At 43.4% G+C, this 25616-nt stretch overlaps 2 protein-coding genes across 3 annotated transcripts in view; one reads left to right on the top strand and one right to left on the bottom strand.

Annotated features, from left to right (window-relative positions):
- Nucleotides 1-206: 206 nt before the first annotated feature.
- Nucleotides 207-20134, top strand: appl2 (adaptor protein, phosphotyrosine interacting with PH domain and leucine zipper 2). Its single transcript, XM_021567947.3, has 20 exons — nucleotides 207-367; nucleotides 5682-5780; nucleotides 5965-6024; nucleotides 7006-7077; nucleotides 7928-8015; nucleotides 8147-8188; nucleotides 8283-8341; nucleotides 8814-8960; nucleotides 9173-9408; nucleotides 10277-10465; nucleotides 10575-10617; nucleotides 10822-10878; nucleotides 14202-14296; nucleotides 14446-14580; nucleotides 14688-14740; nucleotides 14836-15010; nucleotides 15103-15139; nucleotides 15416-15571; nucleotides 15686-15733; nucleotides 15833-20134. The coding sequence occupies exons 1-20, from the start codon at nucleotides 314-316 to the stop codon at nucleotides 15962-15964; spliced, it is 1977 nt and encodes a 658-aa protein (XP_021423622.3). The 5' UTR covers nucleotides 207-313; the 3' UTR covers nucleotides 15965-20134.
- Nucleotides 20110-25616, bottom strand: part of tubgcp6 (tubulin gamma complex component 6) — a 28438-nt gene continuing 22931 nt past the window's right edge. For both annotated transcript variants that reach the window (XM_036952828.2, XM_036952830.2), the window contains exons 20-24: nucleotides 24123-24317; nucleotides 23715-23847; nucleotides 23219-23432; nucleotides 22782-22975; nucleotides 20110-20677 (exon numbers count right to left, since the gene is read on the bottom strand). In XM_036952828.2, coding sequence (XP_036808723.2) covers nucleotides 20586-20677; nucleotides 22782-22975; nucleotides 23219-23432; nucleotides 23715-23847; nucleotides 24123-24317 — 828 coding nt within the window. In that variant the 3' untranslated portion in view covers nucleotides 20110-20585. The remainder of the gene's footprint in view (nucleotides 20678-22781; nucleotides 22976-23218; nucleotides 23433-23714; nucleotides 23848-24122; nucleotides 24318-25616) is intronic.

Genomic DNA, 25616 nt, shown 5'->3' with positions numbered 1-25616 from the left:
TTATTTCAATATTTGCTGGAAATGCATTGATACATCATTCAGTAACATTTTTAGAGCCTTATAACTGAAAACGTTTTTTTACGGTCACTATTGTGACTGATGGGATTCAATAGGTTAAACTGACTTGCCTAGTTAAATAAAGGTTAAATAAAAAAAGAAATATATGAAATTTAGCTAAAAGACCTCTCACTGTTCGCTAAGGGACCGCCTACAAAATGCTAATTTACGTGTCACCCACATCCGCACAAAGCTCTCTGGGAAAGAGAGTCCACTCGCTAAATAATTCAAGCCTGTTCTCTTCGCTGTGAACAAGATGCCGGCCGCCCATAAATTGCTTTTAGAGGAGGCTTTGCAGGACAGTCCTCAGGTAGGTCTATACTATTTAATGTTATGTGCTGTTTTTGAGAGGAAAGGTATTGTAGGAGATGCCAAATTGGGCAATCCGGCTCCACTGTTGTAGGCTAAAGTACTCTAGTCGACGATGAATGACAGCTTTGAATTGCCTGATTCTTAGAGGAATGTAGCCTATTCCACTCATTGGCCATGTATCCGATACAAAGTTGATACAATGTGTCACAAGTCGTTATTGTTATCAGGTACTAATCCCGCCTCTAATTTGCATATTGCTCGAGATTCGAGAAGGGCTTTCCCTGTCTAGTCTTGAGCAGTGTCGTGATGAGTCGCGCATCGCCCAATTAGTAGTTCGGATGTCGATAAAGTCTGCGTCAAAACATCGATTAGTTGTTTATCGTGACAGTCACACTCTTCTTTGGACTAGTTTGGGGTGCGATTGACATGGATGATTTGTTTGACAAAATAAGTGTTCATATCTTTTGGTTCTGAAAATACCCCGATTCGGGCCTATTTTACGGGCTGTGGGAGGGGTTTTTGAGTATTAGAATCCATTGGAATTGGTCAATAGGCTAACCGACCCAACTATGGGACTTAATGGACGGCACATATGGAATATATTTTTTTAAGGCACTGACTAAACCTAATTGTCCTCAGTAGCTTTGGTGGTGTGGAGATGTAATCCAGTTAATCAGTTTAGTTTACTGTTTAAATAACACTATCTTAATAACGCTTACTGTAATACTACTTTATCAGTTAGGCTAAGAATATTCTTGATATCGTTCACTTGCAGACACAACCAAATGTAGGCTATATTTCTGTAGCCTATGCTATTTCACTAGCACTTATGCTACAATAGGCTGTGTGAGAAAAATCTAGCATACATGAAATCACATTATCTTGTCTTATTCATTATGTATGTGGTTTATGGCTGGCTCCTCTGAGTTTGATAAAAAATTCAACATTCCTGGGGTTTATGTCTAGCTCTGCATAGTTCTTCCTCTTCAAATCAATGAATCAATTAGTGAGTCACAGAACATGTCAAGACGCACATCTGTATTGTATCAGAGTTTTAACATTTTTATTAAATATTTATAATGATATATAATATGCAACACATTTTCCACCAAGAGGTTTCTGTGCCAATGCACTACACAACATAAACAAAGCATACTGACTTCGAGCACTTCAACATCATCGTTTGCGTTTTCAACATCACAAAAAATAAACTGTCAATCTCAACAAACAGAAAATACACCCCTCCCTACCTTGTATGCTTACCCAGTGTCAAGCCAAGCCTTTGATAATCTCCTATAGTCACACATGTTTTTAGAAAGAAACCTCTGTTACAAAACACCAGTCATTAATTTCTGCGTTGATTGGATTGATTGATTTTTATTTTATTGGACAGTGTAAAAAATACATATTTACACAAATATTTTTTTTTAAAGTGACCAGGATTTCACTATAAAGTCGGGGACTTATTTCCATTGTGGTCCCTATGTTTTACATAAATATAAATATATATATATAGACGCCAAAAAATGCTTTACCTCCAGATGAGGGGGAAGTTTAAGTACAATTCTTACAAGCTTGTTTGGCTGGTAGCTTATTCTTTAGATCTCTGGGGCTGCTGGTGAACCATGATGTGCAGGCATAATCAAAGAGACACTGGACTAGCACACTTGTCAGAGTCTTTAGGATGTCTTTAGCTAGGTTTACATCCAATTGGTGACAGATTTTCATGTGAATATTCAATAATATTTCTAAAAACGATATGCCATTTCAGAGTTTAAAGCTTTGTGGGGGGGTTAATATAGTTAATATACATTAATTGTCTACCTCACGGTTCAGCTGTCAAATTTGAGCAATACATGTATCAGGGTATTGCATGCAAAGGCTAAGGTGTCCACTGTATGATATTAATATATTCAGTACCAGTCAAAAGTTTAGACACACCTACTGATTCAAGAGTTTTTCTTTATTTTTAGTATTTTCTACATTGTGGAATAATAGTGAAGACATTAAAATTATGAAATAACACATGGAATCATGTAGTAACCAAAAAAGTATTGGTCAAATATCCCTTATACAGCCTGGAGGTGTGTTGGGTCATTGTCCTGTTGAAAAACAAATGAAAGTCCCGCTAAGTGCAAACCAGATGGGACGGTGTATCGCTGCAGAATGCTGTGGTAGCCATGCTGATTAAGTGTGCCTTGAATTCTAAATAAATCACAGACCGTGTCATGAACAGAGCACCATCACACCTCCTCCTCTATGCTTCACGGTGGGAACCACACATGCAGAGATAATCCGTTCACCTACTCTGCGTCTCACAAAGACAAAGTGGTTGGAACAAAAAATCTCATATTTGGACTCATCATACCAAAGGACAGATTTCCAACGGTCTTATGTCCACTGCTCATGTTTCTTGTCCCAAGCAAGTCTTTTATTATTATTGGTGTCCTTTCGTAGTGGTTTCTTTGCAGCAATTCAAACATGAAGGAGTGATTCACGCAGTCTCCTCTGAACAGTTAATGTTGAGATGTGTCTGTTACTTGAACCCTGTGAAGCATTTATTTGGGCTGCAATTTCTGAGACTGGTAACTCTAATGAACATATCCTCTGCAGCAGTGGTAACTCTGGGTATTCCTTTCCTGTGGCGGTCCTCATGAGCCAGTTTCATCATAGCGCTTGATGGTTTTTGTGACTGCACTTGAAGAAACTTTCAAAATTCTTGACATCCACATTGACTGACCTTCATGTCTTAAAGTAATGGACTGTTGTTTCTCTTTGCTTATTTGAGCAGTTCTTGCCATAATATGGACTTGGTATTTTACCAAATAGGGCTATCTTCTGTATACCACCCCTACCTTGTCACAACATAACCAATTGGCTCAAATGCATTAAGAAGAAAATAAATTCCACAAATGTACTTTTAACAAGGCACACCTGTTAATTGAAATGCATTCCAGGTGACTACCTCATGAAGCTGGTTGAGAGAATGTGTGCAAAGCTGTCAAGGCAAAGGGTGGCTAATTTGAAAAATCTCAATAAAATATATTTTGATTTGTTTTTTTGGTTACTGCATGATTCCAAATGTTATTTCATAGTTTGTCTTCACTATTATTCTACAATGTAGAAAATATTCAAAATAAAGAACCTTGAATGAGTAGGTGTCTAAACTTTTGACTAGTACTGTACATGTATACAGTTGTGGCCAAATTTTTTGAGAATGACAGAAATACATTTTCAAATTCTGCTGCCTCGGTTTGTATGATGGCAATTTGCATATACTCCAGAATGTTATGAAGAGTGATCAGATTAATTGCAAAGTCCCTCTTTGCCACGCAAATGAACTGAATAAAATAAAATAAAAAAAATTCCACTGCATTTCAGCCCTGCCACAAAAGGACCAGCTGCCATCATGTCAGTGATTCTCTAGTTATCACAGGTGTGAGTGTTGACAAGGCTGGAGATCACTCTGTCATGCTGATTGACTTCGAATAACAGACTGGAAGCTTCAAAAGGAGGGTGGTGCTTGGAATCCTTGTTCTTACTCTGTCAACCATGGTTACCTGCAAGGAAACATGTGCCGTCATCATTGATTTGCACAAAAAGGGCTTCACAGGCAAGGATATTGCTGCCAGTAAGATTGCACCTAAATCAACCATTTATCGGATCATGAAGAACTTCAAGGAGAGCGGTTCAATTGTTGTGAAGAAGGCTTCAGGGCGCCCTAGAAAGTCCAGCAAGCGCCAGGACCGTCTCCTAAAGTTGATTCAGCTGCAGGATCGGGGCACCACCAGTACAGAGCTTGCTCAGGAATTGCAGCAGGCAGGTGTGAGTGCATCTGCACGCACAGTGAGGCGAAGTCTTTTCGGGGATGGCCTGGTGTCAAGAAGAACAGCAAAGAAGCCACTTCTCTCCTGGAAAAACATCAGGGACAGACTGACATTCTGCAAAAGGTACAGGGATTGGACTACTGAGGACTGGGGTAAAGTCATTTTCTCTGATGAATCCCTTTTCCGATTGTTTGGGGCATCAGGAAAAAAGCTTGTCTGGAGAAGACTAGGTGAGCACTACCATTAGTCCTGTGTCCTGCCAACAGTACAGCATCCTGAGACCATTCATGTGTGGGGTTGCTTCTCAGCCAAGGGAGTGGGCTCACTCACAATTTTGCCTAAGAACACAGCCATGAATAAAGAATGGTATCAACACATCCTCCAAGAGCAACTTCTCCCAACCATCCAGGAACAGTTTGGTGACGAACAATGCCTTATCCAGCATGATGGAGCACCTTGCCATAAGGCCAAAGTGATAACTAAGTGGCTCTGGGAACAAAACATCAATATTTTGGGTCAATGGCCAGGAAACTCCACAAATTCGGACAAACTCTAAGCATTGATTATGCAAGAATGGGCTGCCATCAGTCAGGATGTGGCCCAGAAGTTAATTAACAGCATACCAGGGCGGATTGCAGAGGTCTTGAAAAAGAAGGGTCATCACTGCAAATATTGACTTTTTGCATCAACTTCATGTAATTGTCAATAAAAGCCTTTGCCACTTAGGAAATGCTTGTAATTATACTTCAGTATTCCATAGTAACATCTGACAAAAATATCTAAAGACACTGAAGCAACAAACTTTGTGGAAATTAATATTTGTGTCATTCTCAACTTTTGGCCACGACTGTACATACATGCCTACATACAGGAGGAGAAGCTTAGGCCTAACCCCAGAGCGACAGAGCATGGTGGCATGCATTTATTTTTGTCACATGGCTTCTCCTATACAGACGTACAGAAGGAGGGTAATTTTCAATCAGAAAATATTGCATCAAGATAACTATCAAGTTCAACTGTCGCAGTCAGTTGGAGCGCCGGGGCGCACTGCCTTCATGTCATAGGCCTGCAGTAGCTAACGCTTAATAATATCCACACCATACCAAACCTTTACAAACATTTCTAAACTTTTATTAGGGTAATATCAAAAGTAAGTATAGCCATTGTTTATAGGGAAAATACGAGCAGACGAGCGAAAGTAAACCAGGGAAAAACGCACAACCCTTCCCTGTGCCCCTGAAAAAAATGCGCTACCCTCCCTTATTTTGGGCCACCCCTTTACATTTCGATCTGTTCCTTACTACACCACACCTTTTATTGAAACAATTACAGGTTAAAAACAGGTGAACAATCAGGCTAAAGGTCTTAAAAGCCCGACAATTAGGCTTATATCAGTGCCTGTCTGCCTGTTGATCCTATTGTCATTCTCAGTCTGCCTGGCTGTCAATGATCATATATTTCAGTATGTCCCTCTGTCTGCTTCAGACTCGCTCCTTGCTCAGTGTGTTTGAGGAAGATGCGGGAACACTCACAGACTACACCAACCAGCTGCTTCAGTCTATGCAGAGGGTTTATGGAGCCCAGGTAACACACACACGCACGAACAAAAGCCTGTGTTCAATCCAATTTCAAGAGTCATAGATTTTTTTTACGAGAGCATACTATAGCTTAGTTTGCATGATGTGTGCCGTTTCTGATAGTTAGTTTCCTGTAAGAGGGGTCATCTAGGGGATAAACTGCTAATAACATCACTTCCTGTGTTTGTCAGAGTGAGATGGGATTGGCTACAGAACAGCTGTCCAGTCAGCTACTGGAATATGAGAAGCAAGTAAGTATTTTCTTACTGAGCATATTGGACAACAATCATGCGCTTAACTGCAGTGTATTGTGATGCAACCTGCTGCCTAACGTTATTTCAGAAAGCACAAAACTCTGCATTCTACCATTGGATTTATAAGCATATTGGCCTTTTCACAGGAGAAGGTAACATGCCAGCACTGAGAATTGTGTATTTTTCACATAATAGCCTCAAGTGTATTACTCTTTGGAATGTGCTACAGGAAGTGCTCTTTGAATGTTTAAAATCTCTTAAGGATAAGGGGGCACTTTTCACGTCCGGATGAAAAGCGGGCCCAAAGTAAACTGCCTGCTACTCAGGCCCAGAAGCTAGGATATGCATATAATTGGTAGAGTTGGATAGAAAACTCTAAAGTTTCTAAAACTGTTAAAATTATGTCTGTGAGTATAACATAATTTATTTGGCAGGCGAAACCCCGAGGACAAACCATCCAGGAATATTTTTTTTTGAGGTCACTCTCTTTTCAATGGGTTTTCTATGTGGTGCTTGCAGTTCCTATCGCTTCCACTAGATGTCAGTCTTTAGAAATTGGTTGATGTTTTACCTTTGAGAAATTAAGAAGTAGGGCTGTTCAGAACGAGGGTCAAGTCTAGTGTACTGTTGTGGTTGGGGCGCATGACCTGAAAGCTCGCTCCACTTTGTTTTCGTCCGGTATTGTACACAGTTTATCCCATCTTAAATTGTATCGATTATTTACCTTTAAAAATACCTCAAGTTGGATTAGGAAAGTTGTTTGAAATGTTTGGATCAAGTTTACAGGTCAATATTAGATACTTTGTAGTCATGTTGTGCGAGTTGGAACCGGTGATTTTCTGGATCAAACGCGCCAAATAGATGGACATTTTGGAGATGTAATGACAGAATTTATCGAACAAAAGGACCATTTGTGATGTTTAATGGACATATTGGAGTGCCAACAGAAGATCTAAAGTCAGTCTTTTTTTCCTCCAGAATTTTGCCCTTGGTAAAGGTGACGAGGAGGTGATCAGCACACTGCAGCAATTTGCCAGAACTGTGGGGGAGGTGAGGCTCATGCATCAGTGCGTGTGTGTTTGTGTTACTGTGTTTGTGCACATATAGGGGATGTATTGCATATATATGGGGGTTTAACAGTCTTGGAATCTATGGAGGTAAGAAGAAAGAAGAAAGAAGAAGAAAAATTTGATATACCAAAAATATCCTCTCACATTTTTATAAATTGGGAGTTGAATAATAGGTTTCCCCTTATCATTACAATGAACACATTTCATCATTGGAGCTTTGATAAATTCTCTGTAGAGGCTATGGGGCAGGCTGCCAGGATGAGAGAGGTAGATAGATGGGTGGAGGTGTAGCCAGATAGAGAATCACTCTGGCTGGCCTCGAGGTGTAGTCTAGTGGTGGTAGTGTTTGGATGGATGGACTGAGCAGCAGGGGGCCTTGCTAGCCTGTGGTGGAGTGGCATTAGAGCAGCCACAAAGAATGAAGTCATTGTTTGCCTTTCTAGCCCAACAACTCTGGCCTAGAGCATACATCCATCTCCCTGCAGGTTATACCTAATCCTGCTCTGACCTTTGTTTCACAGTCCACAATAAACTGAAGAGGTTTTAGGTTTTCAACAGTGTTTACTTGATAGATTATTTAGCATTTAGCCGCATAGGGTATTATGCTTAATATTAATAACAAATTACAGGATTAAATTAATCTGCAGACCAATAAAATGTGTTTTGGCTGGCTCTCAAATTGCAGGATGGAGATCACCACATTCTGATTCTGATCAGTCATTTTAAATAACTGCTTTTGAACTCATTTTTGAACAACAATCAATCAACCCCTGCTGTTTTCAGGGATGTTTTGATGTAAGGCTGAGTGTGTCTGTCTCTGTTCTACCCAGCTGAACACACTACACTCAGAGCTGGCCTCTCAGATGGCTGACAGAATGATTTTTCCCATGATCCAGTTCAGAGAGAAAGACCTTACAGGTAGACACAATTTACAAACACCTGCTTATCAGCCTGTTGCTTTCACACATTTTGAATACAATTTCCTTGTTTGATTCTGACTTTTTGCGTTGTCATGGTTTTTGACACTGAATCTCTATTTGACTTCTCAGAGATAAGCACATTAAGAGAAGTATTTGGCATCGCCTCTGATGGTATGTATGGGTTTCTCATTTGATATGATTTTGTTTTGGAGTTATAACACAGCAGCTGATCGTCAGACTCATGTCTACTCCTTCCCCTTCACAGAGCACGAGGCTGCCATGGTCAAGTACAGCAGACTGCCCAAGAAGAAGGAGAATGAGAAGGTAGTGATGTGTACTAGCCAAACTTCTAACAGTACAACAATGCACTAGAAGTGTCTGTAGAAGTGCCCCCCCCCCTGAACTAGATAATGCTTTGTGTCAGGTGTGAGATCCCTCCTAAACAGCTCGGGCTAATGTTCCTGTCGACCCAGGAAGGCCAGCAGACTAGTCTAGTTGCTATGTAACTGTTATTAATGTTTTTGTCAATTTGTTTTCTACTGTATTTAAATGCCACTTTAAACATGTACATGATACTGCAACCAAATGCCCCCATGGGGACGACAAAGTCAGTAAAGCTGGTACTATTAGATGACATGTGCTACTGTATAACTGCCTCATAATAGTTGAGAGGTCATGACATACTTCAGTTGAGGTGATGTTGCTCTGTTTAGCTCTCCCCCTGATTAACTGGGTATTTGGGTTATTAATTACTTGTGTGTGTTTGTGTCTCACAAACTACTGTGTTGTGGTGCAGGTGAAGGCAGAGTTGGTGGGGGAGGTGGCCTACTCCAGGAGGAAGCAGCACCAGGCCTCCATGCAGTATTACTGTGCCCTCAATGCCCTGCAGTACCGCAAGAGAGTAGCTATGCTGGAGCCCATGCTGGGATACACACAGGCCCAGGTACAACCAGCATAGCCAATACAAACACACACCCAAACCCCTACTACAAGTAGTAAACCAGTCGTTAAACCATACAACACACTTTATTCCTACCGTAAGTCAACTACAGTATGTGAATAAACCAGGATAGCACAGATTGCTGTGGTCCAATAGCAAGTCAGAACTGGAGAAGCAATGAATGCACAGATGTTTTCTGTCTGTGTCCCCCTCAGATCCATTTCTATAAGAAAGGCATGGATCTAGTCTCAAAGAAAATGGACAGCTTCCTGGTGTCAGTGTCCAGCATGACACAAAGTATCCAGGCTCAGTTGGACTCGGAGGCTGAGGCCATGCGTTTGACCCAGCGAGAGCTGCTCTCCATGGAGGATACTGTGTACATGCCTGACCGTGACTCCGTCCCAGTCAACCGCACGCTTATACAGAAGGCAGGCTACCTCAATATCAGGAAGTAAGGATAACTTTCATTGTTTCAAGGGTGTTTTCTTAAATTGGGTCTACCAGTATCTGATGTCTCTTCTCCTTGTTTGATGGTTTCAGGTCTGTCTGGTGTTCACAGGGCTTTTTTATTCCCTATCAAATGACACTTTAGCTGCGCCTGTTTTAATCCATTAAACTCCAATAAAAATGTGTCTCAATGTTACACTCATTGTACTTCAGAGAAAACAATTTGTTTGTCAGCTACAATTCTAGTTACATATAAGAAGGTAGAATTGCCGAACCAACATTGTTAAGGGAGGCAGGTAGCCTAGCGGTTAAGAGCATTGGGACTAGAACCGAAAGATCGCTGATTCAAATTCCCGAGCCGACTAGGTGACAAATCTGTCGATGTGCCCTTGAGCAAGGCACTTAACCCTAATTGCTCCTGTAATCGCTCTGGATAAGAGCGTCTGTTAAATTATTAAATGTTAAATTAAAATGCCAGAGCTGTCAGATGCAGTCTTTTCCTCATAAACTTTGCCAGACTTTGACAACTGTCTGCAGCACAAAATAAAAGGTTCTGCAGAAAGCAATTTTATTTAATGACACATCCGTGTCATCCGAGTCATCCATACATAATTGTAGAGAAGTTTCTTGATTTGACTTCTCAGCACTTTCTGAGTGCTTTTGCTGTAGATTTCCAATTTTAGGTCCATTTACTGAGTCATTAAGACAGCAGCTGCTCCAAATCTGTGACCTGGGGTGTATTCACTAGGAACAAAACGGAAGCAAACAGGTCAAACGGCAGGAGGGACTGCCTGCATGCTTGTTCTCGTTTTCAAAAGTTTTTGCTATGGTGTACACTAATGAATACGGTCCTGTCCTGCTTTCCCTCACAGTAAGACGGGCCTGGTGACAACCGCCTGGGACCGCCTTTACTTCTTTACCCAGGGAGGGAACCTCATGTGCCAGCCGCGAGGGGCTGTGGCAGGGGGTATGGTGCTGGACCTGGATAACAGCTCCGTCATGGCCGTAGAGTGCGAGGACAGACGCTACTGTTTTCAGATCACCTCCCCCTCCGGTAAAACGTACGCTAAACCTTCACTGAACCTCCCCAAGACCAACACAGAGTTGTGAGAATAAGTTGTATTGTCTTACAAAACAATGTGCTTTAATTTTGTTCTTGTGATGTTGCAGGTCAATGATTTTACAAGCAGAGAGCAAAAAGGAATATGAGGAGGTATGTATCATATCAGTCAAATCTTTTGTATCAGTTTGTTTTCTAGGCTTCTTTCATCCATGTGTTAAAAGCCATTGCTACACATTCATTCATGTTTGTTTTTCTGGCCTGCTTGTCACAAGCTGCATTAGAGGAACTATTTGAAATTTCTGATGTTTGTTGAGAGATGGCCGCCTAATACTAACTTCTGTTTCTTCTCCCCAGTGGATTTGCACTTTGAACAACATTTCCCGACAGATCTACCTGACAGACAATCCTGAGGTAAATTAGTCGTGGCCAAAAGTTTTGAGAATGACACAAATATTAATTTTCAAAGTTTGCTGCTTCAGTGTCTTTAGATATTTTTCTCAGATGTTACTATGGAATACTGAAGTATAATTACAAGCATTTCATAAGTGTCAAAGGCTTTTATTGACAATTACATGAAGTTGATGCAAAGAGTCAATATTTGAGGTGTTGACCCTTCTTTTTCAAGACCTCTGCAATCCGCCCTGGTATGCTGTCAATTAACTTCTGGGCCACATCCTGACTGATGGCAGCCTATTCTTGCATAATCAATGCTTAGTTTGTCAGATTTTGTGGGGTTTCGTTTGTCCACACGCCTCTTAAGGATTGACCACAAGTTCTCAATGGGATTAAGGTCTGGGGAGTTTCTGGGCCATTGACCCAAAATATAGATGTTTTGTTCCCCGAGCCACTTAGTTATCACTTTTGCCTTATGGCAAGGTGCTCCATCATGCTGGATAAGGCATTGTTCGTCACCAAACTGTTCCTGGATGGTTGGGAGAAGTTGCTCTCGGAGGATGTGGCAAAATTGTGAGTGAGCCCATGGCTTGGCTGAGAAGCAACCCCACACATGAATGGTCTCAGGATGCTTTACTGTTGGCATGACACAGGACTGATGGTAGCGCTCACCATGTCTTCTCCGGACAAGCTTTTTTCCGGTTGCCCCAAACAATCGGAAAGAGGATTCAGAGAAAATGACCCCAGTCCTCAGCAGTCCAATCCCTGTACCTTTTGCAGAATGTCAGTCTGTTCTTGATGTTTTTCCTGGAGAGAAATGGCTTATTTGCTGCCCTTCTTGACACCAGGCATTCCTCCAAAAGTATTCGCCTCACTGCGTGTGGAGATCCACTCATACCTGCCTGCTGCCAATCCTTAGCAAGCTCTGTACTGATGGTAACCCGATCCCGCATCTGAATCAACTTTAGGAGACGGTCCTTGTGCTTGCTGGACTTTCTTTGGCGCCCTGAAGCCTTCTTCACAACAATTGAACCACTCTCCTTGAAGTTCTTGATGATTCGATAAATGGTTGACTTAGGTGCAATCTTACTGGCAGAAATATCCTTGCCTGTGAAGTCCTTTTTGTGCAAAGCAATGATGGCGGCATGTGTTTCCTTGCAGTTAACCATGATTGACAGAGGAAGAACAATGATTCAAAGCACCACCCTCCTTTTGAAGCTTCCAGTCTGTTATTTGAACTCAATCAGCATGACAGAGTGATCTCCAGCCTTGTCCTCGTCAACACTCACACCTGTGTTAACGAGAGAATCATTGACATGATGTCCGCTGGTCCTTTTGTGGCAGGGCTGAAATGCAGTGGAAATGTTTTTTGGGGATTCAGTTCATTTGCATGGCAAAGAAAGACTTTGCAATGAATTGCAATTCATCTAATCACTCTTCAAAACATTCTGGAGTATATGCAAATTGCCATCATATAAACTGAGGCAGCAGACTTTGAAAATTAATATTTCTGTCATTCTCAAAACGTTTGGCCACGACTGTACATATTATATACCACCTCTAGCACCAGCTGGTTATAACGATACTTATCAACTAAAATATAGTGGTAAATCAGTCATTTTTCCTAGCACTTAAAAGCAGTTGTGATGAATAATCAATCTTAATTTGATCACCCTGTCGCAGGAGAACCTTTAAAAAGGCTTCTGAAGTTTGTAATCGCCACTTTGACATTTCAGACTTGATTTTCCCTTTTGAAAAATGTACCAACCCCTACACAAATGTCCATGAATTATAATTTACATAATTCACATTTCCTGATACTGCAGGATTATTGTCCTTCTGTAGCAAACTATCTCAAATTATGATCTTACATCTATTTGCATGTTGTGGTAAGGCGAAGACACACCCTTTTGTTTTTAAACCAAGCCCATTCTGAGTAGCAACAGGGCAATGCGACAGGATGTTTCCAGCTCCAGAGTCCGGTCTGGTCTGGTTTCGTGTTTAGCACATTTCCTGATTGTTTTAGAGATGATACTGTTGCTCCCATGAGATATGTCTGAACTGTGATTTAGTGTTTTATGACACAGACCTAGTCTTATCTAATGACCCTGAGGAGTCCACATTATCAGAGGCTGCTACTTCCACCCAGTTGAACTTCCACCCATTCCCCCTGCACATAGCAACACAGACGACCTATCTATACGGTGTGTGTATGTATGCTTACGTGTGTGTTCACCAGCGGGTTCTGCGCGCTTGGATGTGTGCTTTCCCATAATTTGTATACATTAACAAATGCATCGTCTGTTCTGTTGCTTCCTCTCTGCCCTCATGACTCCCTAGTGCCCCTCTGTAATTTGTTGGCTTCTTATTACGTTTGGAATATTCTAAATCTGGCACAAATCAGACTAGGAAGTATGATGCAAACAACTGGTGGGTCAGTGTAAGGTCAAGTACTGCTTCCAATTGATACTTTTGATAGGTCTATATGGTGTACATAGCCTGTTATGTATTATGTCTGATATACAGTACCAGTCAAATGTTTGGACACACCTACTCATTCAAGGGTTTTCTTTATTTAGACTATTTTCTACATTGTAGAATAATAGTGCAGACATCAAATCTATGAAATAACACCTGTATAATCATGTAGTAACCAAAAAAGGGTTTATTTTATATTTGAGATTCTTGAAAGTAGCCACCCTTTGCCTTGATGATAGCTTTGCACACTCTTGGTATTATCTCAACATTTCATTCTGAGTGGAATGGACCCTACAAGGTGTTGAAAGCGTTCCACAGGGATGCTGGCCCATGTTGACTACAATGCTTCCACAGTGTCAATTTGACTGGATGTCCTTTGGGTGGTGGACCCTTCTTGATACACACGGGAAACTGTTGAGCGTGAAAAACCCAGCAGCGTTGCAGTTCTAGACACAAACCAGTGCGCCTGGCGCATAATACCATACCTCATTCTAAGGCACTTCAGTCTTTCCCATTCACCCTCTGAATGGCACACACTAAGTCTCAAAGCTTAAAAATCCTTCTTTAACCTGTCTCCTCCCCTTCATCTACACTGATTGAAGTGGATTTAACAAGTGACATCCATAAGGGATCATAGCTTTTACCTGGTCAGTCTGTCATGGAAGGAGCAGGTGTTCTTAATGTTTTGTACAGTCAGTGTATTTGATCACGGACGTCTGCTGTGCCTGCCTCAACCTATGTTTTCAATAGAATTAGCCAAACTACGCCCTTTTGTGGCATCATGTGTTACTCACAGAACATGTTAGGACTGTTATCATTATTACAGTGTAATGACAGAAGCTGCACCTTGTTCCCTTCTTTAGGCAGTGGCCATCAGACTGAACCAGACAGCCATCCAGGCGGTCACGCCCATCACCAGCTTTGAGAGGAGAGGGGAGGGCTCGCCCAACCCAGATAGGTTAGCCTCTCATGCAGAGGAAACGCCTTGGTTTTCCTGGAAAATAAAGTGTTGTCATGTGTTATTTCAGGAATGCTAATCGTGTCCTCATCACTTGTTTTTTGTATTTCTTTGTCACTCACTCTGCGTCTCTCTCGTCCTCTCCGCAGGGCTAAGCCAGGTGGGGTGCAGTCCTCTAGCAGTGCTCCAGAAGCAGAGGACCTTATAGTTCCAGGGACACCCATCCAGTTTGATATCATGCTGCCTGCCTCGGAGTTCCAGGACCAGAACAGGGTCGGAGGGAGGTAAAACCAACACCACAGGGGCTGGTGTGTCAGAACCATTTCCTGTTTGCTGATTTGTCTAATAATAGCTCTACCATGTTGAATAGTGTGCGTTTACTCCCTGACAGGCGTACAAACCCATTCGGAGAAACAGATGACGACTGCTCCCCTGAAAGCGATGGTAGGAGTGTCTCCAGTCCAGTTTATTGGTGCCATACTCTTGTGCACTACATATCCCATGATCCTTTGTCTCCTCATGCGTGTGCGTGTCTGCAGACTCCCTGCTGCAGCAGGTGTTTGCGGTGCGGTTCCTGGGCTCCATGGCGGTGCGTTCGGGACAAACCCAGGAAGTGATCTATGAGGCCATGAGACAGGTGCTGGCGGCTCGAGCCATCCACAACATCTTCAGAACCACAGAGTCCCATCTCATGGTCACCAGCAGCTGTCTCAGGTACAAACACAGGGCAGACAGGAGGCCCATGAAAGTGCCTAGGGAGCTTAACATTGCCACTATGTTGAGAAATTGTGTTTTCTTTACGACAGGTTGATTGACCCCCGGACACAAGTCACAAGAATCAGTGTAAGTTCCATGGAAATCTTACTTAGTTGACGCTGATCACTGTAGGTTGGTGGCACCTTAATTGGGGAGGACGGGAACGTGGTAATGGCACGAGTGGAATCAGTGTAATGGTATTAAACACATGGTTTGATGCCGTTTCAGCCATTCTTATGAGCCGTCCTCCCCTCAGCAGCCTCCACTGAATCTAATAGTAATCTGTGTATTGTCTGTTACCTAGTGCTTCATTCCTGGTGATGGCAGTAGGTATTCAGTATGAACAAATCTCCCCCCCACCAGTTCCAGCTACAGGAGGTGACCCAGTTTGCGGCCCACCAGGAGAACGGCAGGCTGATGGGCTTCGTGGTTGAGGGGCGAGACTGGAGCGAGGGGACCGAGGAGGGAGAGCCCTCCTTTAGTGCGTTTGTCTTCGAGAGCAACACGGAGGGAGAGAAGGTAGGTATCATAAAACACATTCATGTGTTGCATTCATTATGTGGGTTTATATGTCGTTTAATTGCCGTGGGTCAGTCAGTTTCAGTGTAATTCGTGTCATATCTTTTTTCACAGATATGTTACACGATAAGTTTGGGGAAGGATATTATAGAAGCAAAGAAGGTTTGTTTTAAAATCTACATTTTCGAATAACCCTATGTTTAGTATTTCTATGCATCTGAATCTCTCTCTCTCTGTGTGTGTGTGTGTGTGTGTGTGTAGGACCCGAAGGCTCTAGCTCAGCTGATGAAAAACATGCCTCTGACCAACGATGGCAAGTTCCTCCTGCTGGACAGTGAGACTGGTGACACGGCTAACGGAGGAGCACTGGATGAGGAGGAGTCTGAGGCCTAGCCATGCCTCATAGTACCAGGGGAGAGAGTCAGAGGTTCTCCCACAAAATGCCTCCTCATGTGGGGTTGCGATGTTCTCATGAGCCCTTCCCCTTTGCTCTAGTCTGGTACATGTTGACCAGGAAAACCCTCCTGGGTTTATATGGCATCTCTCACTCAGGACCACTGAAGTGATGTACAGTTACTTATACAAAAGGGACAATGTTTAGGTTGACTATTTTATCCCTTTATTTTCCCTGGTGGAATTAATATCCTCAACCATCCTGTCAGTTTAAACTGTCAGTTGAAATCCCTCTCTCCAGCATGAATATGTTTACATTTCCTAGCTTTGAGTTTAGTGGTACTATTGTGTTAATAATGCTGCAGTATAATATTGTGTAGAGATGGCTGGCTATGATGACTTACATGTAGGTCTTTTCAGCAGCACTTCATATGACATTTATACTGTACATCTTTCATTCCTACGAGACCATATTGCACTTCCAAGGTTTCTATTTAATCAAAGGCTTGATGTCCGCGGCAGAATGCACTGACTTCAGACATTATCCGGCAACATTTCTGAAGTAAGGTTTTAATCTCAATGAAGGACGGGGGAAGGTACTGTATAGTCAGAATTTTGGCGTACCATGTGACGCTAAACTCCCATTCCTTGTTGTCTGGGAGGCAGCGATTAGAGAATGAAGAACGTGTTAATGCTCCAACCATATGTGTCTTCGAACAGTGGGCATGGTGGCATAGAAGCCTGTTTGGGAGTATGAATGAGTCATGGTAGGGCAGAAACCAAAATGCAGAACCCATACTGCCATACAGTAAGATGATAGGCACATTGTGCAAAACATTGTCCCGTCCATTTCCTTAATGCTATTTTGTATTTTATAAACCACTACCTATAGAATCTGCTTGGAGCTTTATTTACTTACTAGTCGGGCTTCGGATGGTACTTGGTCTGTGAAAATATTTGTCAATTTTTTTTTCCCAACCGCCTTTACAAAGTAAATATGACATATGTCAAACATTGAAGATTGCATAGAGGTCTGTTATTTTCTGAATCAGTATAATATGAGAGATACAGCGCATGAATTATTTTATGACGTGCTTCCAGTGGGAAGGTGTCTAGACTGTCTGCCTTTGGTACTGAACCAGATTCAGATACAGAATATCTCCTGACTTGTTCCATTAACCAATTGCAAGTAAGTAGAATGTCTACCATTCACCAATAGAGAAATGCTAACCTAAACAAGACTAAGGCCTAGATTCAATCGGATCAAGCGTTAACCGGCGATAGCAGACAGCTCCATAGCGGATGTTTTGGAGGGGGAACTGCGTTCGTACCGTTGAATCGGTGAGCAGCTGCTCTTGCTTGATTAATCTCGACCCGGGCACCTGTGTAGGCTTGTTTTTCACCGCCAGCTGCGCCATTCAAAGCCGACGGAGAAGTCGGCTCAAAACAAAAGTGCCATAATTAAGCACGTGGAGTAATGAGTAGGATTGTGTGTTTTCACCTGCAAAAGAAAACGAGTTTGAAAATTCAAACATTTTATGGAAAAGGGATGTTTCTGGACGATGCACCCATGCTGTTGATAACATGATAGAGTGGTGTAAATTACTGTTTGATTTGAGAAGGACTCTCCCTCACTGCTTTTGCCCGTTTACGTCACGGGCCATAGACCTGTGCCCCGCGGCTCAACATTGACGAATCCGGCCATTGTTACAAAGCCACACCCGCCCCACTCGATTTAGAAGTTTAGAACAAGAAAGTGTAGGCTATAAAGAAATAATTACACCCAAATTGAAAATCATTAAACTAAATAAAGTGGATTTCTAATCAGCCTAATAAACAAGGCTGTGTGGGATTTATTAAATTAGACTGTGTGCAGCCAGTGGCAATGTCCACTGTGGGTTTAATGCCAGGAGCCGCTTATGAATATGACAGCTCTAACAGGCGACACCAAAAACAACCGCTATGTGGATGTCGGCTAAAGCGGTTCTGATTGAATTGAACCTTAAGGGCTTGTAAACTCAGCAAAAAAAATAAACATCCTCACTGTCAACAGTGTTTATTTTCAGCAAACTTAACATGTGTAAATATTTGTATGAACATAAAGATTCAACAGACATCCTGAACAAGTTCCACAGACATGTGACTAACAAATGGAATAATGTGTCCCTGAACAAAGGGGGAGATCAAAATCAAAAGTAACAGTCAGTATCTGGTGTGGCCACCAGCTGCATTAAGTACTGCAGTGCATCTCCTCCTCATGGACTGCATCAGATGTGCCAGTTCTTCCATCAAGGCACCTGCAAGATCCCCGGACATTTCTGGGGGGAATGGCCCTAGCCCTCAACCTCCGTTCCAACAGGTCCCAGACGTGCTCAATGGGATTGAGATCTGGGCTCGTCGTTAGCCGTGGCAGAACACTGACATTCCTGTCTTGCAGGAAATCGCGCACAGAACGAGCAGTATGGCTGATGGCATTGTCATGCTGGAGGGTCATGTCAGGATGAGCCTGCAGGAAGGGTACCACATGAGGGAGGAGGTCTTCCCTGAAACACACAGCGTTGAGATTGCCTGCTATGACAACAAGCTCAGTCCGAGGACGCTGTGATACACCGCCCCAGACCATGACGGACCCTCCATCTCCAAATCGATCCCACTTCAGAGTACAGGCCTCGGTGTAACGCTCATTCCTTCGCCGATAAACGCGAATCCGACCATCACCCCTGGTGAGAAACCGCGACTCATCAGTGAAGAGCACTTTTTGCCAGTCCTGTCTGGTCCAGCGACGGTGGGTTTGTGCCCATAGGCGACGTTGTTGGCAGTGATGTCTGGTGAGGACCTGCCTTACAACAGGTCTACAAGCCCTCAGTCTAGCCTCTCTCAGCCTATTGCGGACAGTCTGAGCACTGATAAGGGGATTGTGTGTTCCTGGTGTAACTCGGGCAGTTGTTGTTGCCATCCGGTACCTGTCCCGCAGGTGTGATGTTCGGATGTACCGATCCTGGGCAGGTGTTGTTACATGTGGTCTGCCACTGCGAGGACGATCAGCTGTCCCTCCTGTCTCCCTGTAGCACTGTCTTAGGCGTCTCACAGTACAAACATTGCAATTTATTGCCCTGGCCACATCTGCAGTCCTCATGCCTCCTTGCAGCATGCCTAAAGCACATTCACTCAGATGAGCAGGGACCCTGTGCATCTTTCTTCTGGTGTTTTTCAGAGTCAGCAGAAAGGCCTCTTTAGTGTCCTAAGTTTTCATAACTGTGACCTTAATTGCCTACCGTCTGTAAGCTGTGTGTCTTAACGACCGTTCCACAGGTGCATGTTCATTAATTGTTTATGGTTCATTGAACAAGCATGGGAAACACTGTTTAAACTCTTTACAATGAAGTTATTTGGATTTTTACGAATTCTTTGAAAGACAGGGTCCTGAAAAAGGGACGTTTCTTTTTGTGCTGAGTTTATTTCAACTAAACGTCATGTATGCACCATTTCTGAATGGGAGATGTTTTTTTTTATTATTATTGTGGAATAATAATGACAATTGGTCAAAGCTTGACTCTGCGTGGACCGCAAGGACACCACAGTGTTGACCAAGGTGTTTACTTGCATGCTGAGTTGGCAGCTTTAAAACAGCTTGTACTGTGTGTTATTCTTAGTCTGTCATTATCAGGCCGAACTCCATTCCCTCCTTTTCCCTCAAGGGCTCTCGTGACATTCTGTTTTAAATGGCTGTGTCTAGACAGATGGTTTTGCCTTCCTGCAATTGTTTACTCCTTAAAACATGAAGGAGATAGTTGAGGGGCGAATCCTTACTTCCACTTAAGTTTTGTATTAATGTCAATGGGAGACTAAGTGAAAATTTGACTTAAATGGAAGTTACGATTCAACCCTAGAGAGGATCAATCTTCTGTAATCCTCCTTAGTGTCTGCCCTTCATATTGCTCAGACTTCCTTGTGTTCCTTCTGCTTTAAGTAAAATGCACAGTCAGGGAAGTTATATACAAGCGATCTGGAAAATGTTTAAAAAAAATGCAAGTGCAATGCTCTCTTTTGCAAATGACCTTTGGTTGTATATGACAGTGCTCCCTCCCACAACTTTACATTCATTGTTTGACCTATAGTTTTCCAAAAAATGCTAACATGCTATCTTTAATAAATACAAGTGACATTTTATTACTCCTGTTTTGTTTTTACATCACAAAATGAAGCATTTCTTTAATTGACACACAGGGCTTAGGAATGGGGTGGGCAGAGGAGAGGCACCTGAGCTTTAGCTAGCGTTGTTACATTCAGCATGTTATATGGGGGGGGGGGGGTGTATATAAGGTTGTTATCACTGACTTTGATAGACACCATTGTGGACAGGAGGCATAATACTACTGTATGGTCCCGGCACATTGAAGCTGTCAAAACAGGTCGTCAAGGTACATTTAAAATGTAAATACAACGCATATAGTTTCTTTTAATACGGTATATTATTCATGCCACAAATATACATTACCAAACTGCAATGGGTGTGGGGGAGAGATTTGTACACATGTACATAATATTCAACAAATCATTAGTTTAGATGCTACTCTTGATTATCTACAACACAGGCACACAGTGTTCTACACATGTACGTTCAGGAGTCTTTGTAGTAGTTGTTGAAGTTGATGCGGAGCAGGAAGTCCTCCAGGTGAGGCTGATATCCTCGGTTCACCAGCTTGGTCACCACTGAGGAGACACCACAGAGAGAGATTCTAGCCATTTGCCTGATTGGTTAAAGGACTAACTGACATGACACTTTCAGAGAGGGGATGTAAGACAAAATGAGACTAAAAACATGGAGTTGCAAACCATCTGCATTTAACCACAGCAGGGTGACTGGGAATGTGGTTGAATACAAAACGGTGCAGTTATGCCCTCCGTAAGCCAATCAAAGGCAACACGTCAGTACAGAGACAAAGTGGAGTCGCAATTCAACGGCTCAGACACAAGACGTATGTGGCAGGGACTCCAGACAATCACCGATTACAAAGGGGGATACTGACGTCTTGTTCCCAGACAAGCTAAACACCTTTGCCCGCGTGGAGGATGACAGTGCCATCGACACGGCCCGTTCCTGAGGACTGCGGGCTCTCGTTCTCTGTGGCAGATGTAAGACGGCATCCCTAGCCGTGTCCTCAGAGCATGCACAGACCAGCTGGCTGTTGTGTTTACGGACATATTCAATCTCTCCCTATCCTAGTCTGCTGTCCCCACTTACTTCAAGATGGCCACCATTGTTCCTGTACCCAAGAAAGCAAAGGTAATTGAAATGACTAATCGTCCCGTAGCACTCACTGTCATCACAAAGTGCTTTGAGAGGATAGTTAAGGATCATATCACCTCTTCCTTACCTAACACTGGTCAAGAGGAATACATATGTAAGAATGCTGTTCATTGACTCTAGCTCAGCCTTTAACGCCATAGTACCCTCCAAGCTCATTATTAAGGGCCCTGGGTCTGAACTGGGCCCTCTACTTCCTGACTGGCTGCCCCCAGGTGGTGAAGGTAAGCAACAACACCTCCCCTCCGCTGATCCTCACCCCAGGGTCCCCACAAGCGTGCATGTTCAACACCCTCCTGTACTCCCTGTTCACCCATGACTGCGTGGCCACGCACAGCTCCAACTCAATCATCAAGCTTGCAGACGACACAGCTAGTAGGCCTGATTAGCAACAATGACGAGACTTCCTACAGAGGTGGTGAGGACCCTGGCGGAGTGGTGCAACAAAACAAAAGGAGCTGATTGTAGATTTCAGCAGGGAGAGCACCCCCCCCCCCCCCATCTACACCGACAACGGGGCCGCAGTGGAGAAGGTGAAAAGCTTCAAGTTCCTCGGCGTACACGTCACTGACCATCAAATGGTCCACCCACACAGACAGTGTGGTGAAGAAGGCACAACACCACCTCTTCAACGTCAGGGTGCTGAAGAAATTCAGCTTTGCCCGTAAGACCCTCACAAACTGTTACCGATGCACCATTGAGCGCATCCTGTCGGGCTGGTTCACCCCCTGGTACGGCAACTGCACTGCCCGCAACCGCAGGGCTCTCCAGAGGGTGGTGTGGTCCGCCAAACACAGCGCCGGGAGCACACTGCCTGCCCTTCAGGACATCTATAGCACCTGGTGTCAAAGGAAGGCCAAGAAGATCATCGATGACCTCAGCCACCCGAGCCACGACCTGTTCACCTCGCTATCATCCAGAATGCGAGGTCAGTTACAGGTGCATCAAAGCGGGGACCGAGAGACTGAAAACAGCTTCTATCTCAAGGCCATCAGACTGTTAAATAGCCATCACTAGCCGGCCTTCACCCAGTACCCTGCCCCGAACTTAGTCACTGGCACTAGCCGGCTACCACCCAGTTACTCAACCCTGCACCTTAGAGGCTGTTGTCCTGTGTACATAGACATGGAATCACTGGTCCATTTTAATAATGTTTACATACTGTTTTACAGTCAATGCCACTCCGACATTGCTCGTCCTAATATTTCTATATTTCTTAACTCCATTCTTTTACTTTTAGATTTGTGTGTTTTGTTAGATAGTACTGCACTGTTGGAGCTAGGAACACAAGCATTTCTCTACACCTGCTAAACATGTGCATGTGACCAATAACATTTGATTTGACTCTACCGAGTTACCAACTAAACACTGCAACAAGAGGTGTTCAAGAAAAAGGACCGCCAGATGTTGATTTGGATTTGAACATATCACTTTACCCATATAGAAACTACCCGCAACTCTCATTAGAAAGGTCACCAGAGGTCAGTGAGGCTTTGACCCGGTCCTTACCTTTGAAGAGGAAGTGGGAGTAGTATTTGAAAGTGTTGTATGACTGCTGCATGGCGATGAAGCTGGGGTGCACTGCCTCCCCCTGCTGGCTGTCCCAGGGCTGTGCGATCAGCTGGGCCCGGAACTTCAGGATCAGGCTGAAGATACTGTGGATGATGTTCATGACTGGAGCTGCCTTCTCTGTCAGCAGACCCCTGGGAGGGGAGAAAACAGATACAGAATTAAATTAAGGAAAGATGTAGGCTTCTGAGTGGCGCAGTGGTCTAAATCACTGCATCTCAGTGCTAGAGGCGTCACTACAGACCCTGGTTCAGTTCCAGGCTGTATCACAACCGGCCGTGATTGGGAGTGTAATGTGTTGAGGTAGTCGGCGTGTGTGTATGTCTCTAACATGAAGATAGCTCTGTTGGGGTAGTCAGTGTGTGTATGTCTCTAACCTGAAGATAGCTCTGTTGAGGTAGTCTGCATGTGTGCGGTGTATGGCGTCCAGGTCCGAGGCACTGGCCAGCTTGGTGGTGAACTCTAACCAGGACACCTGCAGGATCTGGTTAGCGATGTAACCCTGGATCACCTTCACAAAGTGTTGCATCTCGTGTCTGTACAGCTGCAGCTGGCGGAACTGCACCGAGCGGCCCGCCCCTTTCACCAGCGCTGGGGGGGACACACACACAGGCACACGTTACTTTTGGGTCGTGGCATAATTATGACTGGAGCTATAAATAAAAGCCTGCACATGAAATATGCTGCTCCTTAGTGCTTTAAAAAGAACTGATGTGGTGCAGATGTATTAAAACACTCGAGAGAAGCGGTATGCCTTTCTTTCCTTATTCCCTATCTTTGCATAATTCCATTTTTCCATAATTCCCTTCCCCCCCCATAATTCCCTTTCTAAAGGGGTTTTCCCCCCTTCATTTCCAGAGATGGAGCCCTTACCAGTCCTCTTGAGGTGAAACCAGACGTCTCTGAGGCTCCACACCATGTGTTTGAGCTGCAGCAGGAAGGAGAACAGACGGTTGTACTTGTTCATACAGCTGTCTGTGATTATGATGTTCAACGGCCAGTCCACCTGAGAGACAGAGGGAGGGAGAGAAAGAGAGTATGAGGGTCAGATGTAACAGAGAGAGGTTAGAAAATGAGATGCAGGAGATTAAATCGGGGGGAGGGGGGGTCTTTTGTGAAAAATCATTATTCACAGTCTTCGAAAAGCCGCTCTCCAAATGAATTCAAGAGGATCAAACTGTTTTCCGATATTTTCCATACCAAGAACAAACAGTACTACATCACAATTTCAGTGAGGTCAGCAATCTACTGCACACAAAAATACACTCCCTCTCCTCTGACCTTGTACCGTAGCTCCAGGCAATTGAGTGCGTCGGGGGCGTGAGGATGGAAGGTCTCCGGGAGGAAACGCAGGGCGAAGGTGAAGTTAGGGGCCAGAGAACTGTCTCCATGAAGACTGTACTGAAGAGCCTTACTCAGGATGGAGTTCAGGACCAGAGGAGTCAACAGCTCTCCAGGAGTCTGACCACTGCCCATCTGATGGAGAACACAGGGATTACATATGGACAAAACACAGACACAGACCCACCCCAGACAGATAAAACAGACTGAATAGACAAAACACACAGAAAATACACACCCAGGCAAAACACAAACACACAGAAAAAAAACCCAGGTACATGAAATGCCCACCAAACAGTGCCTTCAGAAAGTATTCACACCCCTTGACATTTTCTACATTTCGTGGTGTTACAGCCTGAACAAAACGTGTGTTACATTGAGATGTATGTAGGCGAGTGACAAACAACAATACTCCATAATGTCAAAGAGGAATTATGTTTTTCATTCATTCAAATTGAAAAGCTGAAATGTCGAGTCAATAAGCAACCCCTTTGTTATGACAAGCCAAAATAAATTTGGGTGTAGAAATGTGCTTGACAAGTCACATAAGTTGCGTGGACTCACTTTGTGTGCAATAATAGTGTTGAACATGATTTTTGAATGGCTACCTCATCTCTGTACCCCACACATACAGATCATTGTAAGGTCCCTCAGTCAAGCAGTGAATTTCAAATACTAGATTCAACCACAAAAAAAAAAAATAGTTTCCAATGCCCCGCAAAGATGGGAATCTATTGATGGGTAAAACTGTAAAAAGCAGACATTGAATATCCCTTTGAGCATGGTGTAGTTAGTGTCTCAATACACCCAGTCACTACAAAGATACAGGTGTTCTCCCAACTCAGTTGCTGGAGAGGAAGGAAACCGCTCAGGGATTTTAATGGCTGTGATAGGCGAAAACTGAGGATGAATCAACAACATTGTAGTTAGTCCACAATACTAACCTAAATGACAGAGCAAAAAGAAGGAAGCCTGTACAGAATGAAAATAGTCCAAAACATGCATCCTGTTCACAATAAGGCACGAAAGTAAAACTGCAAAAAAATTGGCAAAGAAATGAACTTTATGTCCGGAATACAAAGCATTACGTTTGAGGCAAATCCAACACAACACTGAGTACCACTCTTCATATTTCCAAGTATGGTGGTGGCTGCATCATGTCATTAGTTATGCTTGTAATCATTAAGGACTGGGGAGTTTTTCAGGATAAAAAGAAACAGAATGGAACAAAGCACAGGCAAAATCCTAGAGGAAAACAGCAGGACAATGACCTAAAACACAAGGCCAAATCTACACTGGAGTTGCTTACCAAGAAGACAGTGAATGTTTCTAAATGGCGAAGTTACAGTTTTGAAAATAATAATGGTCAAATGTTGCACAATCCAGGTATGGAAAGCTCTTTGAGACTTACCCAGAAAGATTCACAGCTGTAAC

The sequence above is a fragment of the Oncorhynchus mykiss genome, chromosome 2 (assembly GCF_057628025.1).
Source record: "Oncorhynchus mykiss isolate SJ-2025 chromosome 2, ASM5762802v1, whole genome shotgun sequence".
In the NCBI taxonomy this organism is placed as follows: Eukaryota; Metazoa; Chordata; class Actinopteri; order Salmoniformes; family Salmonidae; genus Oncorhynchus; species Oncorhynchus mykiss.
This window is presented reverse-complemented; position numbering and strand designations above follow the sequence as displayed.

Coding starts and splice junctions, on each gene's coding strand:
- appl2 (XM_021567947.3), top strand. CDS start 314: ATGCCGGCCGCCCATAAATTGCTTTTAGAGGAGGCTTTGCAGGACAGT. Junction 8,189..8,282: donor ATTTGGCATCGCCTCTGATG/GTATGTATGGGT, acceptor TCCCCTTCACAG/AGCACGAGGCTGCCATGGTC. Junction 9,409..10,276: donor GGCTACCTCAATATCAGGAA/GTAAGGATAACT, acceptor TTTCCCTCACAG/TAAGACGGGCCTGGTGACAA.